The 14,987-nt window shown below is 36.5% G+C and overlaps 1 protein-coding gene across 25 annotated transcripts in view; it reads right to left on the reverse strand.

Annotated features, from left to right (window-relative positions):
* The window catches only part of NFASC (neurofascin), a 168,523-nt gene that overhangs the window by 43,314 nt on the left and 110,222 nt on the right, over positions 1 to 14,987 (reverse strand). For 15 of the 25 annotated variants that reach the window (XM_087889454.1, XM_087889445.1, XM_087889451.1 and 12 more), the window contains 10 exons: positions 13,510 to 13,634; positions 12,628 to 12,663; positions 11,177 to 11,278; positions 10,869 to 11,066; positions 10,176 to 10,246; positions 8,626 to 8,854; positions 5,170 to 5,285; positions 3,021 to 3,225; positions 860 to 982; positions 150 to 323 (listed from right to left, as the gene is read on the reverse strand). In XM_087889454.1, coding sequence (XP_087745580.1) covers positions 150 to 323; positions 860 to 982; positions 3,021 to 3,225; positions 5,170 to 5,285; positions 8,626 to 8,854; positions 10,176 to 10,246; positions 10,869 to 11,066; positions 11,177 to 11,278; positions 12,628 to 12,663; positions 13,510 to 13,634 — 1,379 coding nt within the window. The remainder of the gene's footprint in view (positions 1 to 149; positions 324 to 859; positions 983 to 3,020; positions 3,226 to 5,169; positions 5,286 to 8,625; positions 8,855 to 10,175; positions 10,247 to 10,868; positions 11,067 to 11,176; positions 11,279 to 12,627; positions 12,664 to 13,509; positions 13,635 to 14,987) is intronic. The other 10 variants (XM_087889457.1, XM_087889450.1, XM_087889456.1 and 7 more) reach the window with 3 other exon arrangements.

Genomic DNA, 14,987 nt, shown 5'->3' on the forward strand with positions numbered 1-14,987 from the left:
TATGCCCACAACATATCAGGACCAAACTTCACATATCAATGTATCTATCAACTGCCACCTATATATTACAAAAAGCTTTCAACACCACTCACACCTCCAGCTCCACATCTCTCACACTGAAGAGCTGCATCTGCATTCATATTACTTACCTTCATTCAGTGGAATTGGAGATTCCCCGGTGGCAGGTTCACCTTCTCCAATCTGTGTCCTGCCACGCAGATTGAACCTGTAGCGTGAGATAGGATCCGTCCTCTGAAGTAAAAACTTTGTCTGATTAGGAGAGAAGGCCTCTACCATTGTTCTGCCAGTTTTGGATCCGTTAACTGAAGAGAGAGGTAGGCTGTGTATGCTTCAGACTTGTTTTCAGAAACATGCTCACCTACACATTTGACCAACTCATATCCTAAGATAGCTACCCAACAGAGGCCCTGACTTTTGTTAAGATAATGCAGATGAAAGTAATTTAAAATAATAATAATAAAAAACTACTGGAAAATGTGAAAAAAACTAAATAACTATTATGCCAGAAGCTTATATTAGATATATAAGAATCTTCAAGGGATTTGTTAATGTATAAAGAATTCTTTGGACAAATATGAAATTTGCTCCTAACAGGAGCAAGATGTTTTAGGAAGTCACATGTTTTGAAAGACAAATGAAACACATTTTTGAAGATATCTTTTAAGTAAGCAACTTTTAACAAGAATTGAAAATTGCAAGTTAAAAAACATTCCACAGAGAAATGTTTCCTCACAATGACTCCTACAGAATACTATTGGATTAGGATTCAACCCCGAAAGACTGATTAATAAAATGATAAAAGCAAAACAACAACCAGAAAAATGAGCATGGGACATACAGGCTTGGTATCTAAGAGTGTATCCAATAAGAATGCCATTGGGATGTTCAGGATGTTCCCATTCCAAGGTGACGGTTTCCAAGTTTGGCTGACGAATTCGGAAATATCTTGGGGCACTGGGTACTTTAGTGAAGTATAGTTTTGGAAAGAGAAGGGAGGAAAAAAATATATCAGGTAACAAAATCTAAAATGCAGGCGGTGCACATAGGAATATTTGATATAGATGGCATAAACGGAACTTATTAAAACCACATCAGAGTCTCCATGTGGTTTTAATGAATACAGTCTGGATATTCTGCAAAGGACAAGGCTATTGTTTTATTTTTGCATTCATGTATAACCATGCAGTGAATGTAATATCAGTGTATGATGTGCTAATGGCCTAAATAGTAATGAGGATGAAATTGTCAGCTATAAATTATGTTGAGCTCAAAAGCCAAAATTCTTATCTCCCATTAGTTGGGTATAAGCAGCTTTTATCACATCCGTCTATTTAAGCTGAAGATTTATCCTTTCTATAATGAGGCCAACTCTGTTTCTTAAGATGAACATAAAAACCTACCAGAATAGGAATTATGATGCTCAATACTGAGCAATAAAGGTCACTTTTTATTCATGACATGCCTGATGAACTCAAGCTAACCACTTTGAAAAGCCATTCATGATGATGCCAAAATGAAGCAACGGGACACGTTAGAAAGAGACTGCTGTCACTGAGCACAGCTGAAAAGACTTGGCAAGATTGATGTTAGCCCTCTGGGTAGGCCAAAGTAGGAAACAGATTCCACAGGAAGACTAGAACTATACACTGAGGTAGATTATAATAACAGAATGTTGTAGGCTAATTGTGCTTTACTGTTCCCTTCCTATACTCCAAGGAATCAGAGAGGAACCTTCCTAAGTCTCTTCCATTATCATCTTATTTCCTAGGACTCTTTGCTTATATAATGATTTTTGTCTAATTCTCACAAGGTAATCTCTTTGATTCTCTACCAGGTCTCCCTTCAGTGAGACTGATCCTCGCTCTTAGGGTAACCGTGTTGATCTTTTAAGTGATACAGGAGACATTCTGGGATAGATTGTCCATTAGTTTGTTTCATAACATAGCTCTCTATATAAGCATCATTCTCTTGTCTTGATTAGTTGTGTGATGGTCTTTTCTGAGCTTGCACAGCCTAGTAACTGATTTATTTAATGAGAAAGTCTATACGTAAATTCCATATAAATCTGTCTCTGTTCACAGAGTAAGCTTCACCATATTCAGGAAGAAGCATTATTATTCAACAACCCTTTCATTTCTACAACCTATTTGCCTAAAGTTAGGCACAAATATTCAGCATAAAAATTGCTAAAGTTGCTGTACATTTTCCAAACTACTAATTTCTATTAAAATTGTACATTTAATTAGAAATCTGTGGTTGTCCTACAAATCCTACCCCTTTCAACCGAAAACTAGTTAGAGCTGTTTATGTTTTTCTTTATGGGGGAAGTGTCCTTTTCCAATTTTCACTCCATATTGATCTGTGAGTCAGAATGGGCAGCTTCTGGAAAAATCCAACATGGGCTGAGCCACTTCTCGAATTTTGCAACAGTCCCCTGAACCAGATGGAGAATCTCTGCTGATCCTTAATGAAGAGTGTCACATCGTATCATAAGAATATACGACCATACAATAGCAGCTTTAGCTTAGTCTTCTAGCTGATGCATTAAATTGTTTATTACTGAACATAAACCAGGCTTCAGAGTAATGGATTACTTGTCTAGTAATCAAATTCAAAGAGCTCTGGAGAGGAACTGCTGTCCAAAGTCGCCTTATTGATAAAAGGGGTAACATATAAATTTAATAATAATTCTATCTGACATCAACTTCTTCTATTTTTCTTTGTTTCCAAGCTTACATTTTGTAGGCCTGAGAGACAGTAAAGATGAGGCAGAATCTGTTCTGCAATAATGCTTATTCCACTGAAAAAAACAGATGTTATTTTATCCTAAGATTTCACTTTTCAAGAGATATAACCAGATGGATTTCTTGACTAAAAGTACCTATTACTTATTCCACTAACAAAATATTGGACTAGCAGAAATTCCTCCTTATCTTCATGTTTCACACACGAAAATGATAGATTCTTCAAAGCTGTGTAAATATTAGGGAGGAACCTACCTCCTTCAGGTGATGTGAATTCCAGAATTTCACTCCGAGGCCCATCTCCTCTCCCGTTGACTACAACCATTTCCAATTTGTAGTTGCTGTAAGGAAACAGCCGGGACACTATGCCCCGTGTCCGGTCTCCAATAAAACCCATAGACTGCTTTTTCTTAGAGACCCATAGATTCTTCAGCAAACTACTTTCTCTCCAGTAATAAGCCTTCAAGAAACAGGTAAGGCAAATAAAGCTTCTCTTGTTTTGGCGTTATTAAAAGTATACCTGCGCATTTTCAGCTTTCACACAAGAATTAGCTCAAGCGCAAAAGTCATTCCACAAGGAAGGAGACTGACAACATAAAGTCACGCTACAAGATTAACAACAACCTCTTTCCCCTGCCTCTAAAACTAGACCAGGATTTCAGCCTTCACAATGTTCATTCTTCCTTCCTCTCACTGATGACTTCATAATTTGGCACAAAATGTTGTCTGTCCAAGTTCACTTGTGGCCAGTAAGAGTCCATTAATTTTGAGATATAAATGGTATGGGAAGAAAAAGATGCAAAAAGAATATCCTGTGAAAGAAAGTGTTCAGATTGGAAAATGTACGAGAATGGATTTCTCTCACCTGGTGTTTTAAGAAACTGGCTTTGATGTCTGGGAATTCTGGAAGCTAAACTCCCAATCCATCTGAGGAACCAGGGTAAGAGAAAGCTAGGTAAGACTATGCCGTTGCCACAGTTCCAACAGGGCTTTTAACATTGGTTTTTTATTTGTCGTTGTTTTTTGTTAATTTGACAAAAGCTGATTTTTAAAAGGTTTTAAACAGAATCATCAGGATAAAATCCATTTGCTATTGTTTTGGGAGATCATTATTCAATTAGCACATTTATTAAATTCTGATTAGGCCAAAATAGAATGTTCACTTGTTGATTAATAAAACATGCCAAATGCACATGAGGGATGACACAAAAGTTGGGAAACCATCCGGGAAGCTGCTTTTCTTATTCACAACAACAAATTCAGGAAGTTCAGAATGAAGAAAGAAGCCAGTTCTAGATTACCAGCTGAAGAAGTGTACAGCATAGCAGCTACTCTGAACTGCCCCTTTTTTCCAAACCAATCAATGATCAGATGGTTTAAACTACTGTTACATAGATGATACAGCATGGCGTATGGATATGTTTGGCTAAATTATGACGTTTTGTACCAAGTTTCATTAATTCTTTACTTTTTGAATGTATAATTTTGCCTTCAGATGGCAGAAAAAACATTTTGAAATACTACAGTAGTATTTGCATGAAAATAAGATTTTAAAAATGTAATATTTTATAAAGAAAAATTATACTAAACTTTGGAAAAAATGAGAGTATGAAGCTTTGAAGCAAAAAAACACCCAATCCTATAAGTCCAAAGCTGAATTAAAATGTATCATGCTGAATGAGGTAAGACTGCAAAAATTCACCAAAATATTAAAATGAGCACTGCTAAATCACCCCCGCCCTCTTCCTGACAAAGACTAAAATTAATTTGACTGTCAAGTCTTGAAACCTGTCTCTCCCTAACATTCAGCACTGAGCCCAAGAAGAATATTGTTCTAATATACCATATTTGCAGTCAAAACTTACATCTGCCTTAAGTATAATTAGTGCATATGTACAGTACTCTTCTCCAACGTTTGGGGCTATAATTTCTGGATTTGTCAGCCAAAATAATTGTGAATTCTGAGAGGATTTTAAGAAGAGACTGGACAGTCACTCATCTGAAATGGTATAGGGTCTCCTCCTTGAGCAGGGGGTTGGGCTAGAAGACCTCCAAGGTCCCTTCCATCTCTGTTCTGATTGATTGATTGAATTACACTCCTGGACTATCTAGAAAACACTTGGTGGAAGGTAGTTGTAACTAAAAGATGCACTATTATTGGGTAATGATATTTCTCTGGAACTAAAAGAAGAAGAAAAATCTTTTGGATCTGAATTTGATATATGTTTTCTTTGCTGTAAATACCATCTTCTTACAAATGGTCTCCATGTCTTTCAGCAGTTTTTAGTTCATTTGTGTCATCTCCATTTTACTATGTGCAACAGATAATCTCATCAGTTATCATTAGTGACAAGGGTTAGCCATATTAATAGTACCAAAATTATTGGGATTTGGTTTTGCTCACTCTATATTCCTTGAGCTGTCCCTGGATGGTTTCTGGGTACACTTTACTCCATTGAAGGCTGATTGCTGTACTGTTTACAACTTTGAGCCTAATATCAGTAGGGGCAGCCTTAGGATCTAAGTGTAAGGAATAAAGTAAAGCAGAAATTAACAACCCAACAATACTTGAAAGAATATTAAATATGAAAGAAAACTATTTTTTTTCAAGCTGCAGAAAGTTGTTCCTTATCACTGTCTTAGTTATTTGTATTATCTTGTCAAACATACAATGCTGCCATCTCGTGGACATAGAAAGTAATTTCACATTCTCAGTTGTATGGTGGCAGGACTAATCCTACCATCATTTTTTAAAATTCGCTATTGACATCACATTATTATAGTAATTATAACAGGTTCACAAAATTAATGTTACTAGCAGAAACCCCAACCTTTAAAACCCCTTTATGGCATCACATGAACACACTCGGCCATCTAAAATCCTTATAAAGATGAACAGAACACCACCAATTTGTAAGGGAAGAAAGACATGGGGATGGGAACTTTTAAAAAGAGCATGGTTCACACACAGACACACACACACACACACACACACTCACACTCTTTCAATATGATAGCCTAAATGTGCATGTGTAGAATTACAGTTATAAGGTAGAATTATCACCATATTTTAAATTTTGTCAGTTTTCGGTACTTCATTTTGCAATCTGCTATGAGATATTCATTACGTACTCAAGCCTATAAGAGCAACCTGAACACCATATTGTATTATTTCCTATGCCATGCTCTACACATGTTACTTAGTAGGTAAAACAAGAAATAACACTGCTATTTATTCTACCGAACTGATCAGTTGCTGAATGCTTTTAACGAAAAGTGTGTGATGTCTTGCATCCAAGGGAAAGAATCTTCAGGAATAGTTTTCTCACTGGCTATTTTTTCCCTTTTTTTCTCTTATTTCTTATTTCTCTTATTTTTTCTTATTTCTTATTTGTAATTTTACCAACAGACTAACTCATAATCCCAAATTTTTCATGAATAAACATTAAATTGATTTGTTCATATTCCTGGATTTTACATCACAATTATAGATCATTATATTAATTGTAAAGATACAACATATATATTTGAAACTGGAAAGGAAGGAAGGAAGGAAGGAAGGAAGGAAGGAAGGAAGGAAGGAAGGAAGGATTGATCTATTATGGCAAAAGAAACTTCATTGTAATCATGTAAACTGATAAAACTTTAAAAGATACTTTGCTTTTATGAGTGTGCTGTCTATGGTCCTGAAACAATAGTGCTTATTCATATTGTCCCACATTTGATAATGGATGGTGATAATGGGTTCTATGAAACATGGAAGTGGAGCTTTACAGCAACAATTATTCCACCAACCTCCTCTTCTTCCTTGTATTTTTTTCTTTCCAAATGTGTATTAGAAAGAGCCATGGAGCACTCTCGGGACCCACTGAGAGACTCTGCCACTTGCAATAGTCATGATGGGCTAGAGTCAAGACAGTTGGCCCCCACAAGCTTCTTGTTCACAGGCTACAGTAACTAAAACTGTTCTCATAAATGCAGACTGGTTGATCTACCATAAGCCCAGCAAGCATCTTAGTATGTCAAAGTATTTAAGAATCTTATTGCAATACATCAGGGGTGAAATCTACTTACCTTCCCAACCGGTTCGGAAGTGCATGTGCTGCATGCACGGGGACCCTCTGAGCATGCGCAAACCCTTCTGTGCATGTGCAGAGGGTAAAAAACAGATTACTTCCTGGTTAAAACCAGGAAGTAATGATGACTGGGCCTCGCACCGCCATCGCTACTGGTTCTCCAAATCACCGGCCGCCATTGCTACCGATTCGGAGCATTTCACCCCTGCAATAGGTACTCAATGACCAACTGATTTTATTCCAGAATTAGTCCTCTTTAATCCACATCTAGTTATGACACAGAGTATAAGGTTTTGGACAATGAACCTTCAGTTTCAAACAGTCCTTCCTTAGATAAGTGCTGATGGTAGAGATCCTTTAACTATCTAGATCTACCCAAGGTCAAGAAGCTGAGGCTTAGATTTAAAAAAAGAGAGAGAGATTATGGACAGGTGGTTTTAGGCCTAAAATAAGAAGGAGCCTGACCTTGATGAACCATGCTCCCTCCAAAAATGCAGTATAGTGAATAAGATTTGGGTGGTCTTTGTGGGCAAGAGGGATTTCCCCCCAGCTTTAGTTGGTGTGGAATTACATCTATATCTGAAGAGAGATGTTGTAGCTTCAATAGTAATTCCTTGATAATTTCATAACTGGATTACTAGATCATACTCTAAGTAGGGCTAACTTTGAATGCAGCTGCCCAATTATTGTTTAGTTAACTGTTCTGATCATTTTTAGAAGGAAGAGAGTTAAGAGAAATTAGAAACAGGTATCACACCCACCTGCCCAACCCATTATCTATAATGTACGTAAACCGACACTTGCTTTTGCATTCCAGAAAGTTTATGACCGTTTTTAAATATTATAGAGCCACTGTTTAGGACCTATTAAAGAGAATACATTCCTCCAAAACATTTAGGTGAAAACATAAATTATCCAAGACAAGAGACATAGTTGAATTAGTACTAAGTCCGAATCCTTACTATATGAATCCAACACTTTAGATACTACAGCATCTTATCTCTATTTACAAAATCAGTTCATTTATTATCACCTCTTTTATCTGTACCTATTATACTATTATTTTCCTGCCAACTTACCTTAGTTGTCCAAATTACATGTTATATGCCATGTTATGCAAATAGACTTCTGCTTGCATATTGAGATTTTCTTTTTTCCTTCTTTGCCCGAAAATCCTGTGATTTCTCTGAAGGATTCACTGAATTGCCAAAACAATTTTGGAAAATAGAAAATGAAGTACTTCTTTTATTGGCAGATGCCAAAGTTGGATACAAACCCAAAAGTACTTCAATTAATATTTGAGTTTCAGTTTCATTTCCATAGCCTGAATACTATTTAACCACACAATGTTGGGATAGCTTATTTTCTGAATTATTTATTGTAGGCATATTTCAGTCAGTTTATTATTATTATTTATTATTTAAATTTTTATACTGCCCTTCTCCCGAGGGACTCAGTTGCACTGAGTATATTTAAATGCAAAGAAAAGTTCTTAATGTTTGTAAAAATCAGATGTGTCAGAAAAAAGAATTTCCAAGAACAGTGAATGCATGGGTATTGATGCCAGTGGTTTGTGAAAAGACAAGGCATTCAAGATATTTTGAACATTTTCATTTCATTCTGAGCAAAATAATGTCTATTGCTGCACTTAAATACCCATTTTGGCAAAATGTTGGTCATGACAGATCTAGTATTAAAAGGTTGCCAGTTATCACCAATAAGTAAGAAGTAAATGCAATCTGCCTTCTCTATTTCCAACTTTCTCGGACTATGAGAATACTCACAATCTTCCCCTGAGTAACCAATTACGGTCTCTGGCTCCATGGCAATCCCATAATCATTTAAAGCTTGTACTTTGATCTCATACGGTGTATAGATGGGGGTTGGTGCGACGGTATACTGACTGACATCACCCTTTACAGTTCGGTTGTTCCAACTCTCCCGTGTGTCCCTTCTTCTCCACTTCACGATGTATTTAAGATTGGGGCCATACACTTGAGTTGCATTTAATGGCTAGAGAACAAAAGAAAGAAGACAATTATGACTTAGAATATCAGGAGTTAACCCTATATACTGTATCTCTTCTAAGGTGTTATCTATGTTGGAGATTCAGCACCACAAGAGATCTAAAAACAAACAGGTTCAATTGGAATGCAAAAGAAATTTGGCTGATTTGCCAAATTGGAATTCAGTGGACTACAGGCAGGAACATAAGTGACATAACCTACAAATCAGGAGTGAAATGCTCCCGATTTGGACCGGATCACCCGATCTGGTAGCGATGGAGGCGGGTGGTTCGGAGAACCGGTAGCAAAAATCCTTGCCCCCCCCATTGCCCAGCTGAGCTGCGCAATCATCAGAGGCTTTTTTTTAATTTTTAGAAGCATTTTTTCTACAACCTCTTCGGCCGAAGAGGTTATAGAAAAAATGCTTTTAAAAGTAAAAACAAAGCCTCTGCCAATCAGACAAGTCAGCTGCAATCATCAGAGGCTTAAAAAAAAAAAAAAAAGAAAAAGCCTCTGCCAATCAGACAAGTCAGCTGCGATCGTTAGAGGCTTTAAAAGCATTTTTTTAACAACCTCTTCAGCCGAAAAGGTTGTAGAAAAATGGTTTTAAAAGTAAAAAAAAAAAAGTTGGCCACGCCCACTCAGTCATATTACCCCTCCCACCAAGCCACGCCCTCAGAACCGGTAGTAACAAAATTTACATTACACCACTGCTGCAAATGTTTGTCTCAAAATATATATTGGCTCAAATATTGGATTAAAAGGCTTCACATATAAAAAGTTAGAAAGTTACATATAAAATAAAGTATTAAAAAGAGCATATTCAAAGAAAAATTGTTTCTTTATTAATTTAGATACAGATTAAGGCTTGTCTTTTATTTTTCCTTTCATGTTTTAGTAGTGATATGAATCTTTTATAATGCTTTAATATTCAATACCACACTGTTAGTTTTAAGATTATAAATCTGTTGGACATTATTTAGAGTCATTGTGGAAAGACAACAAATAGCAGCAGCAAATGAAGAATTCAATAGCCACATTAATGATCAATAGTCAGAATTTACAACAGGGCTATGGTGCTAGAAGAAGAAAAAAATATCCAGCTGTTTCAGAATCTTTTCCAGCTGTGACTATTTTCACCTCCAGGAGTTAAGTCTATGTTGTAAAGCATATAAAGCCTAGAACAATATATTTTGATGCTCCTTTGTGCCATTATTTTTTGGAATATGTTCTAATGCCACACTTTGTAGAAAAAACCATGGACTGAGGATAACATACAGTACAAATGTATATGTTATAAACAAATAACTTCTCTCAGGATAACTCACCATCCATGATATAACCATATTATTTTTTGCTGTTCCTGATCCTTTAACTCCTGAAGGGTTAAATTCAGGGCCTGAAATAAAGGTAAATACTGAGCAATAATATTTGCCTCTATCTTTTTAAGCAATATCCCATTGTTTATAGTCAGAAAATCTGGAATACAATGCTGATACATTTACGAGACCCACATATTTTTAATTACACATAAAATCCAGAAGCCAGTCAATTAGACATTATAAGTTGATTTCAATAAAAGAATATGTTAGGCAACCATATCTGCTACTACAGTGCTGATAGTCATTATCTCCAGGTATTTAATAATTTGAAAATGGAGTACAGTACAAAATAGGGCCAGTTTGACAAGGAAAATCTATCTGTATTATTTGAGAATTGGAATATTTTATTGTTTCAAATACTAAATCTCAAATTCCAAGTGTGCACTTGATGATATTATAATCTGAAAACTGATCAGCATGAAGATACTTGGTAGACTGCTGAATCTGTCAGAACAATTTCATACATTAGTTTTCAGTTATACAACCAAAAGGTCTTCCATGTACATGTAAAAATGGAATAGGAGTATTTGCCACTTGCGGCATCTGTCCATGTTTGTGTCTGCATTGTCATTGCAGATTTTTTTCAAGCTTTCTTTTCATTTTAAGGGTACACATGAATTCAAGCCAGTTAGCACTTACGTGCTCCATTTGTATGGTATCGTTCAGAAGGCAGACTGGGATAACTGCTTCCCACATCATTCACAGCTATTACTCGGAACTGATAGTTGACATATGGTGCAAGGCGCAAGATGGCGGAGTTCACATTTCCTGGGTAACGGGAATGGTTATGCCAAGTTCCAGGTTGGAATTTATCCTCCTCAAATTCCACAATATAATCTAGAAGACAGAAATGTGGGATCCCTTAATTTGTGATGTAGTTACTGGTAAGTAGGCTTATCTTGAAATACAAACAATGAACAAAGCATGAATGGTATCATTTCACATACCTGTGATTGGACTGTTATTGTCATCACCAGGAATCCAAGTTAACCGCACACTCCTTTCAGCCAGGTCTGTTAGTTCAAGGTCACGGGGACGTTCCGGACGTGCTACCAGCAAAACAATATACAAAATATAGGTTTTTCTAATGAGTAGTGAAGGTCCCAATCCTTTTAGGCTTTCCATTAAGGTTCACGTCTCTATGTTGTACATGGTAATAAGGTGAAGTCTAACTTGTCACAGAAAAGGATGGGAACTGGATATTAAAACAAGTGGTACTACTAATACTGAATTATTAAAGTATAGAATTCTCTCTCACACACAAAGTAGTCTGAGTAGACAATTCTCCAGGATATGCTACTTTTTTTTCTTTGCAGGGAGAATTTTATAGGGGAGTAGTGCAAAATGGCATCCACCTGGCAACCTTGAAATACTACAATCCATTCTTCGTTTCAAAATTTATATCATTCTCTGGCATGGATAAATGAGGCTGAAGGCTGTCTACCATCAGAGCAAGGATTTTAGAAACAATTGTTTAGAGAGAATTTTAGATTTTGGAAAAATAATAGGTAAGAATACTTAGGGATTGTTACTCTGATTCATGGAAGTACAGAAGAAAATTGTAAAAAACACTATACTATTCCAGCATCAGTTGTGGTCTGCCCATATGGATGTGTTGCATTTCGCTTTATCAACTGTATAGGGAGGTAGAAAACATTTTGAATTAAAACTGTTTCAAATTTAAAACATCCCCTTTTATTTTTCATCCCAAATGGGATGTTTTAAGCACGTTGGAAATGTTTTTGAATTTGAAATACTTGGTGTTTTGAATCTGGGTAAGTGTGGCTCAAAATTTGAAACACTTTCAAAATGTGACATGTTCCAACTACAAAATAGTCTGAATTTGAAAATGTTTTGCAGATTCTAAAAATGCCACTAATAGCCCTTTCTGAATCCAACTCTAGCATGGAAAGCAGGCAAATTCTTCATGCTGGAACAATTGTGAGAAACATCCCCCACACCTGCATTTGGCATTACAGTTCCACATTTGGGAAAGAAAGCTTTGGAGATCCAGCAAAATCTATGGATTGAAAAGGATGATAAATATTTGTCATCTCCATGCTACCAACAAGGAAACTTAAAGTAAATGCAAACATTCATGCAGGGAATACAGGAAAATCATTGTCAATATCAGAATTGTGCATTCATCCTAGTAGCCTAAACTAAGCTGTAGTTTAATGACTCCTAGTAGTAGATTCATTTACTTTTACACTCTATGCAACAAGCTGTACAACAGAATTCAAGACCTCTTTCCATTTACGGCAGGTATGACTACTGCTGAGGGATGAATAGCCCAATCCAAGTTATACTTTCAGTTATTAAATTAAAGTTATTGCAATGACTAAGCAGCAACAAAAGAAAAATAATACAAAGAGATTTATGGATTAGTACTGATTACCTGGGGGTGGGGTCATACGGTTAACAGAAGAAGGAGCTGCAAAGTAAGATATTAGTTGTTTAGAGAGTTAAGGTCAATAGTTAAACATACATAATTGAAGGGTTGTAGTATAGGTTTTAAACTGTGGGTGAACAAGCTGCAATCAAAGTTCATTCATTTGGTTGACAGAAAACAGATGGTGGGTTTCCTGTGGCAAAAAACCAAGCAACCTGGCCTCTAACCAGTAACAGATCATCTGGTCATCTGGCTGGTGGGAATAATATAGCTTACATCCTTCTGATAATGAGAGTGAGAACTTAGCAATATGCGCTGAACTGTTGAAAGGGATAAGGATGAGAGAGATGAAGTATATGTATTCCTTTGGTATCAGTCAGTTTAGATAAAAGGGTACATGTCAAATAAATGTGCATGCACACCTCCAAACCCTTGTACAAAGACAAAGAGTTGTACAAAAAAAAACTGATACAAAGGGGAAAGGATGACTAACCCATATTTTAAATCAAGTTTTAAATCAAACTAGTACTTTGAAGAGACTCCTAAACATACCGGTATTTAAATTATTTTTCGCATCTCTTCACTACCTTACAGAGAAGACTGAAATATAAAGGAACTACTGTGTTTGATCAGCTTTGAGAGACACATCTTTGTTTTTCACCATTAGGACTCATAATTATTTGTGTACAAGCAGGATTATTTTACAAGCAGTAAATATTGAAAATAAGTCAGCCAGTTGAACATGGTTAATAGAATATTATATTTTTAAAGAATTAAGATTGTTTCTATTCCATCTTCTATAATCCAGAGAAAAAAGTAATAACTTTTGCCTAAATAAGTTCTCTATGATACTTAGAATGCACCAAGAAATTTGAAAGGAAGATTTACCAAGTACAGTGAGATGGGCTCTGGCAGTATCCTTGTCTAGTTCAGTGCTAGCCACACAGGTATAATATCCTTGATCTTTTTCTGATACTCCATGTATAGTCAAACCATCTTCTTCTTTCTTCATCCTTTCAGTGCAGAAGCATTACAAGTAAAAACATTATGGGAACACACCTCTCTTAGAAAAGCATGAATGAACAGCTACTGATGTGCCTATTACTGTATACTTTTGTAAAAGCGAAGTAGAAATGAAATCATATCCTATAACATATTACAAATTGGTTTCTTGAACCAAGAAAAGTATTAGAAAATTAGAAAAACAAAATAATTAACTTTAAATTATTTTATTTTCTTATCAGTCAAGGATGTGCATCTCAAGTTGATTTATTTAAAAATATGGTTTGAACAAAATCCTTGAGGATCTCTAATTTTGATTTCACTGGATGCCTATTAACTATTTGTTGAGAAGGTTTTAACAGTTGGCTGTAACTGTACTCCTATTTGAACTGACTGCAGAGGGCTAAACAATGGCACATACGAGGTGAAACACTGTATCTCCAAGTGAGAATTAGATTGTCTATTTTTTCCCCCATTTGGGGATGTGAGCAGATAGATTTTTCTTTATTTTTATAACTATTTTAAAGCCAATGGGTTTTGTGCATTTTTAGCGCAAATGATGGAAAACCACACTTTATTTTGGAAACCTCATCTCTGAAATTTTACAGTGTAATTGGAGGTCTATGCATTGAAAGACATCCGTGATTTTGAAGTTGCAGGATGCAACTCCAGAGTCACTAATGGAATAACATTGTAAAAATCATCTTTGGGAGACATTTTGGCAGTCTCTGAGAAAAGGTTTAAAATTATGATTTATATGTATATATTCTTTTTTTAAAGTTTATAATTTAAAAGTTAGCATGTTTAACTCACAGGCACATATATATATGAGTGAATGTGCATGCACACACCCATACAATGGCTTTAATTCAATGATGCCCTTGCTGTGATGTCCCGTTGCCTGGAGGCCGTGCGGATCTGGATGGGGAGAAACAAGCTCAGACTCAACCCCTCCAAGACCGAGTGGCTGTGGCTTCCGGCGTCCCGGTATAGTCAGCTGGTACCATCACTGACAATAGGGGATGAGATCTTGCTCCCCATAGAGAGGGCCCGCAACTTGGGTGTCCTCCTGGATTCACGGCTATCTTTAGAAGATCATTTGACGGCCGTGGCCAGGGGTGCCTTTTATCAGGTTCGCCTGATCCGCCAGTTGTGTCCCTTTCTGGATTGGGACGCCTTGCGCATGGTCACTCATGCCCTAGTTACCTCCCGTATGGACTACTGTAATGCTCTCTACATGGGGCTCCCCTTGAAAAGCACCTGGAAGCTCCAACTGGTCCAGAATGTAGCCGTGCAGGTGATTATGGGTGCAGCTCATTACGCCCATGTAACACCTCTCCTGCGCGAGCTGCACTGGCTCCCGG

This window comes from Pantherophis guttatus, chromosome 3, assembly GCF_059756535.1.
Source record: "Pantherophis guttatus breed Tessera chromosome 3, ASM5975653v1, whole genome shotgun sequence".
NCBI classification, from domain to species: domain Eukaryota; kingdom Metazoa; phylum Chordata; class Lepidosauria; order Squamata; family Colubridae; genus Pantherophis; species Pantherophis guttatus.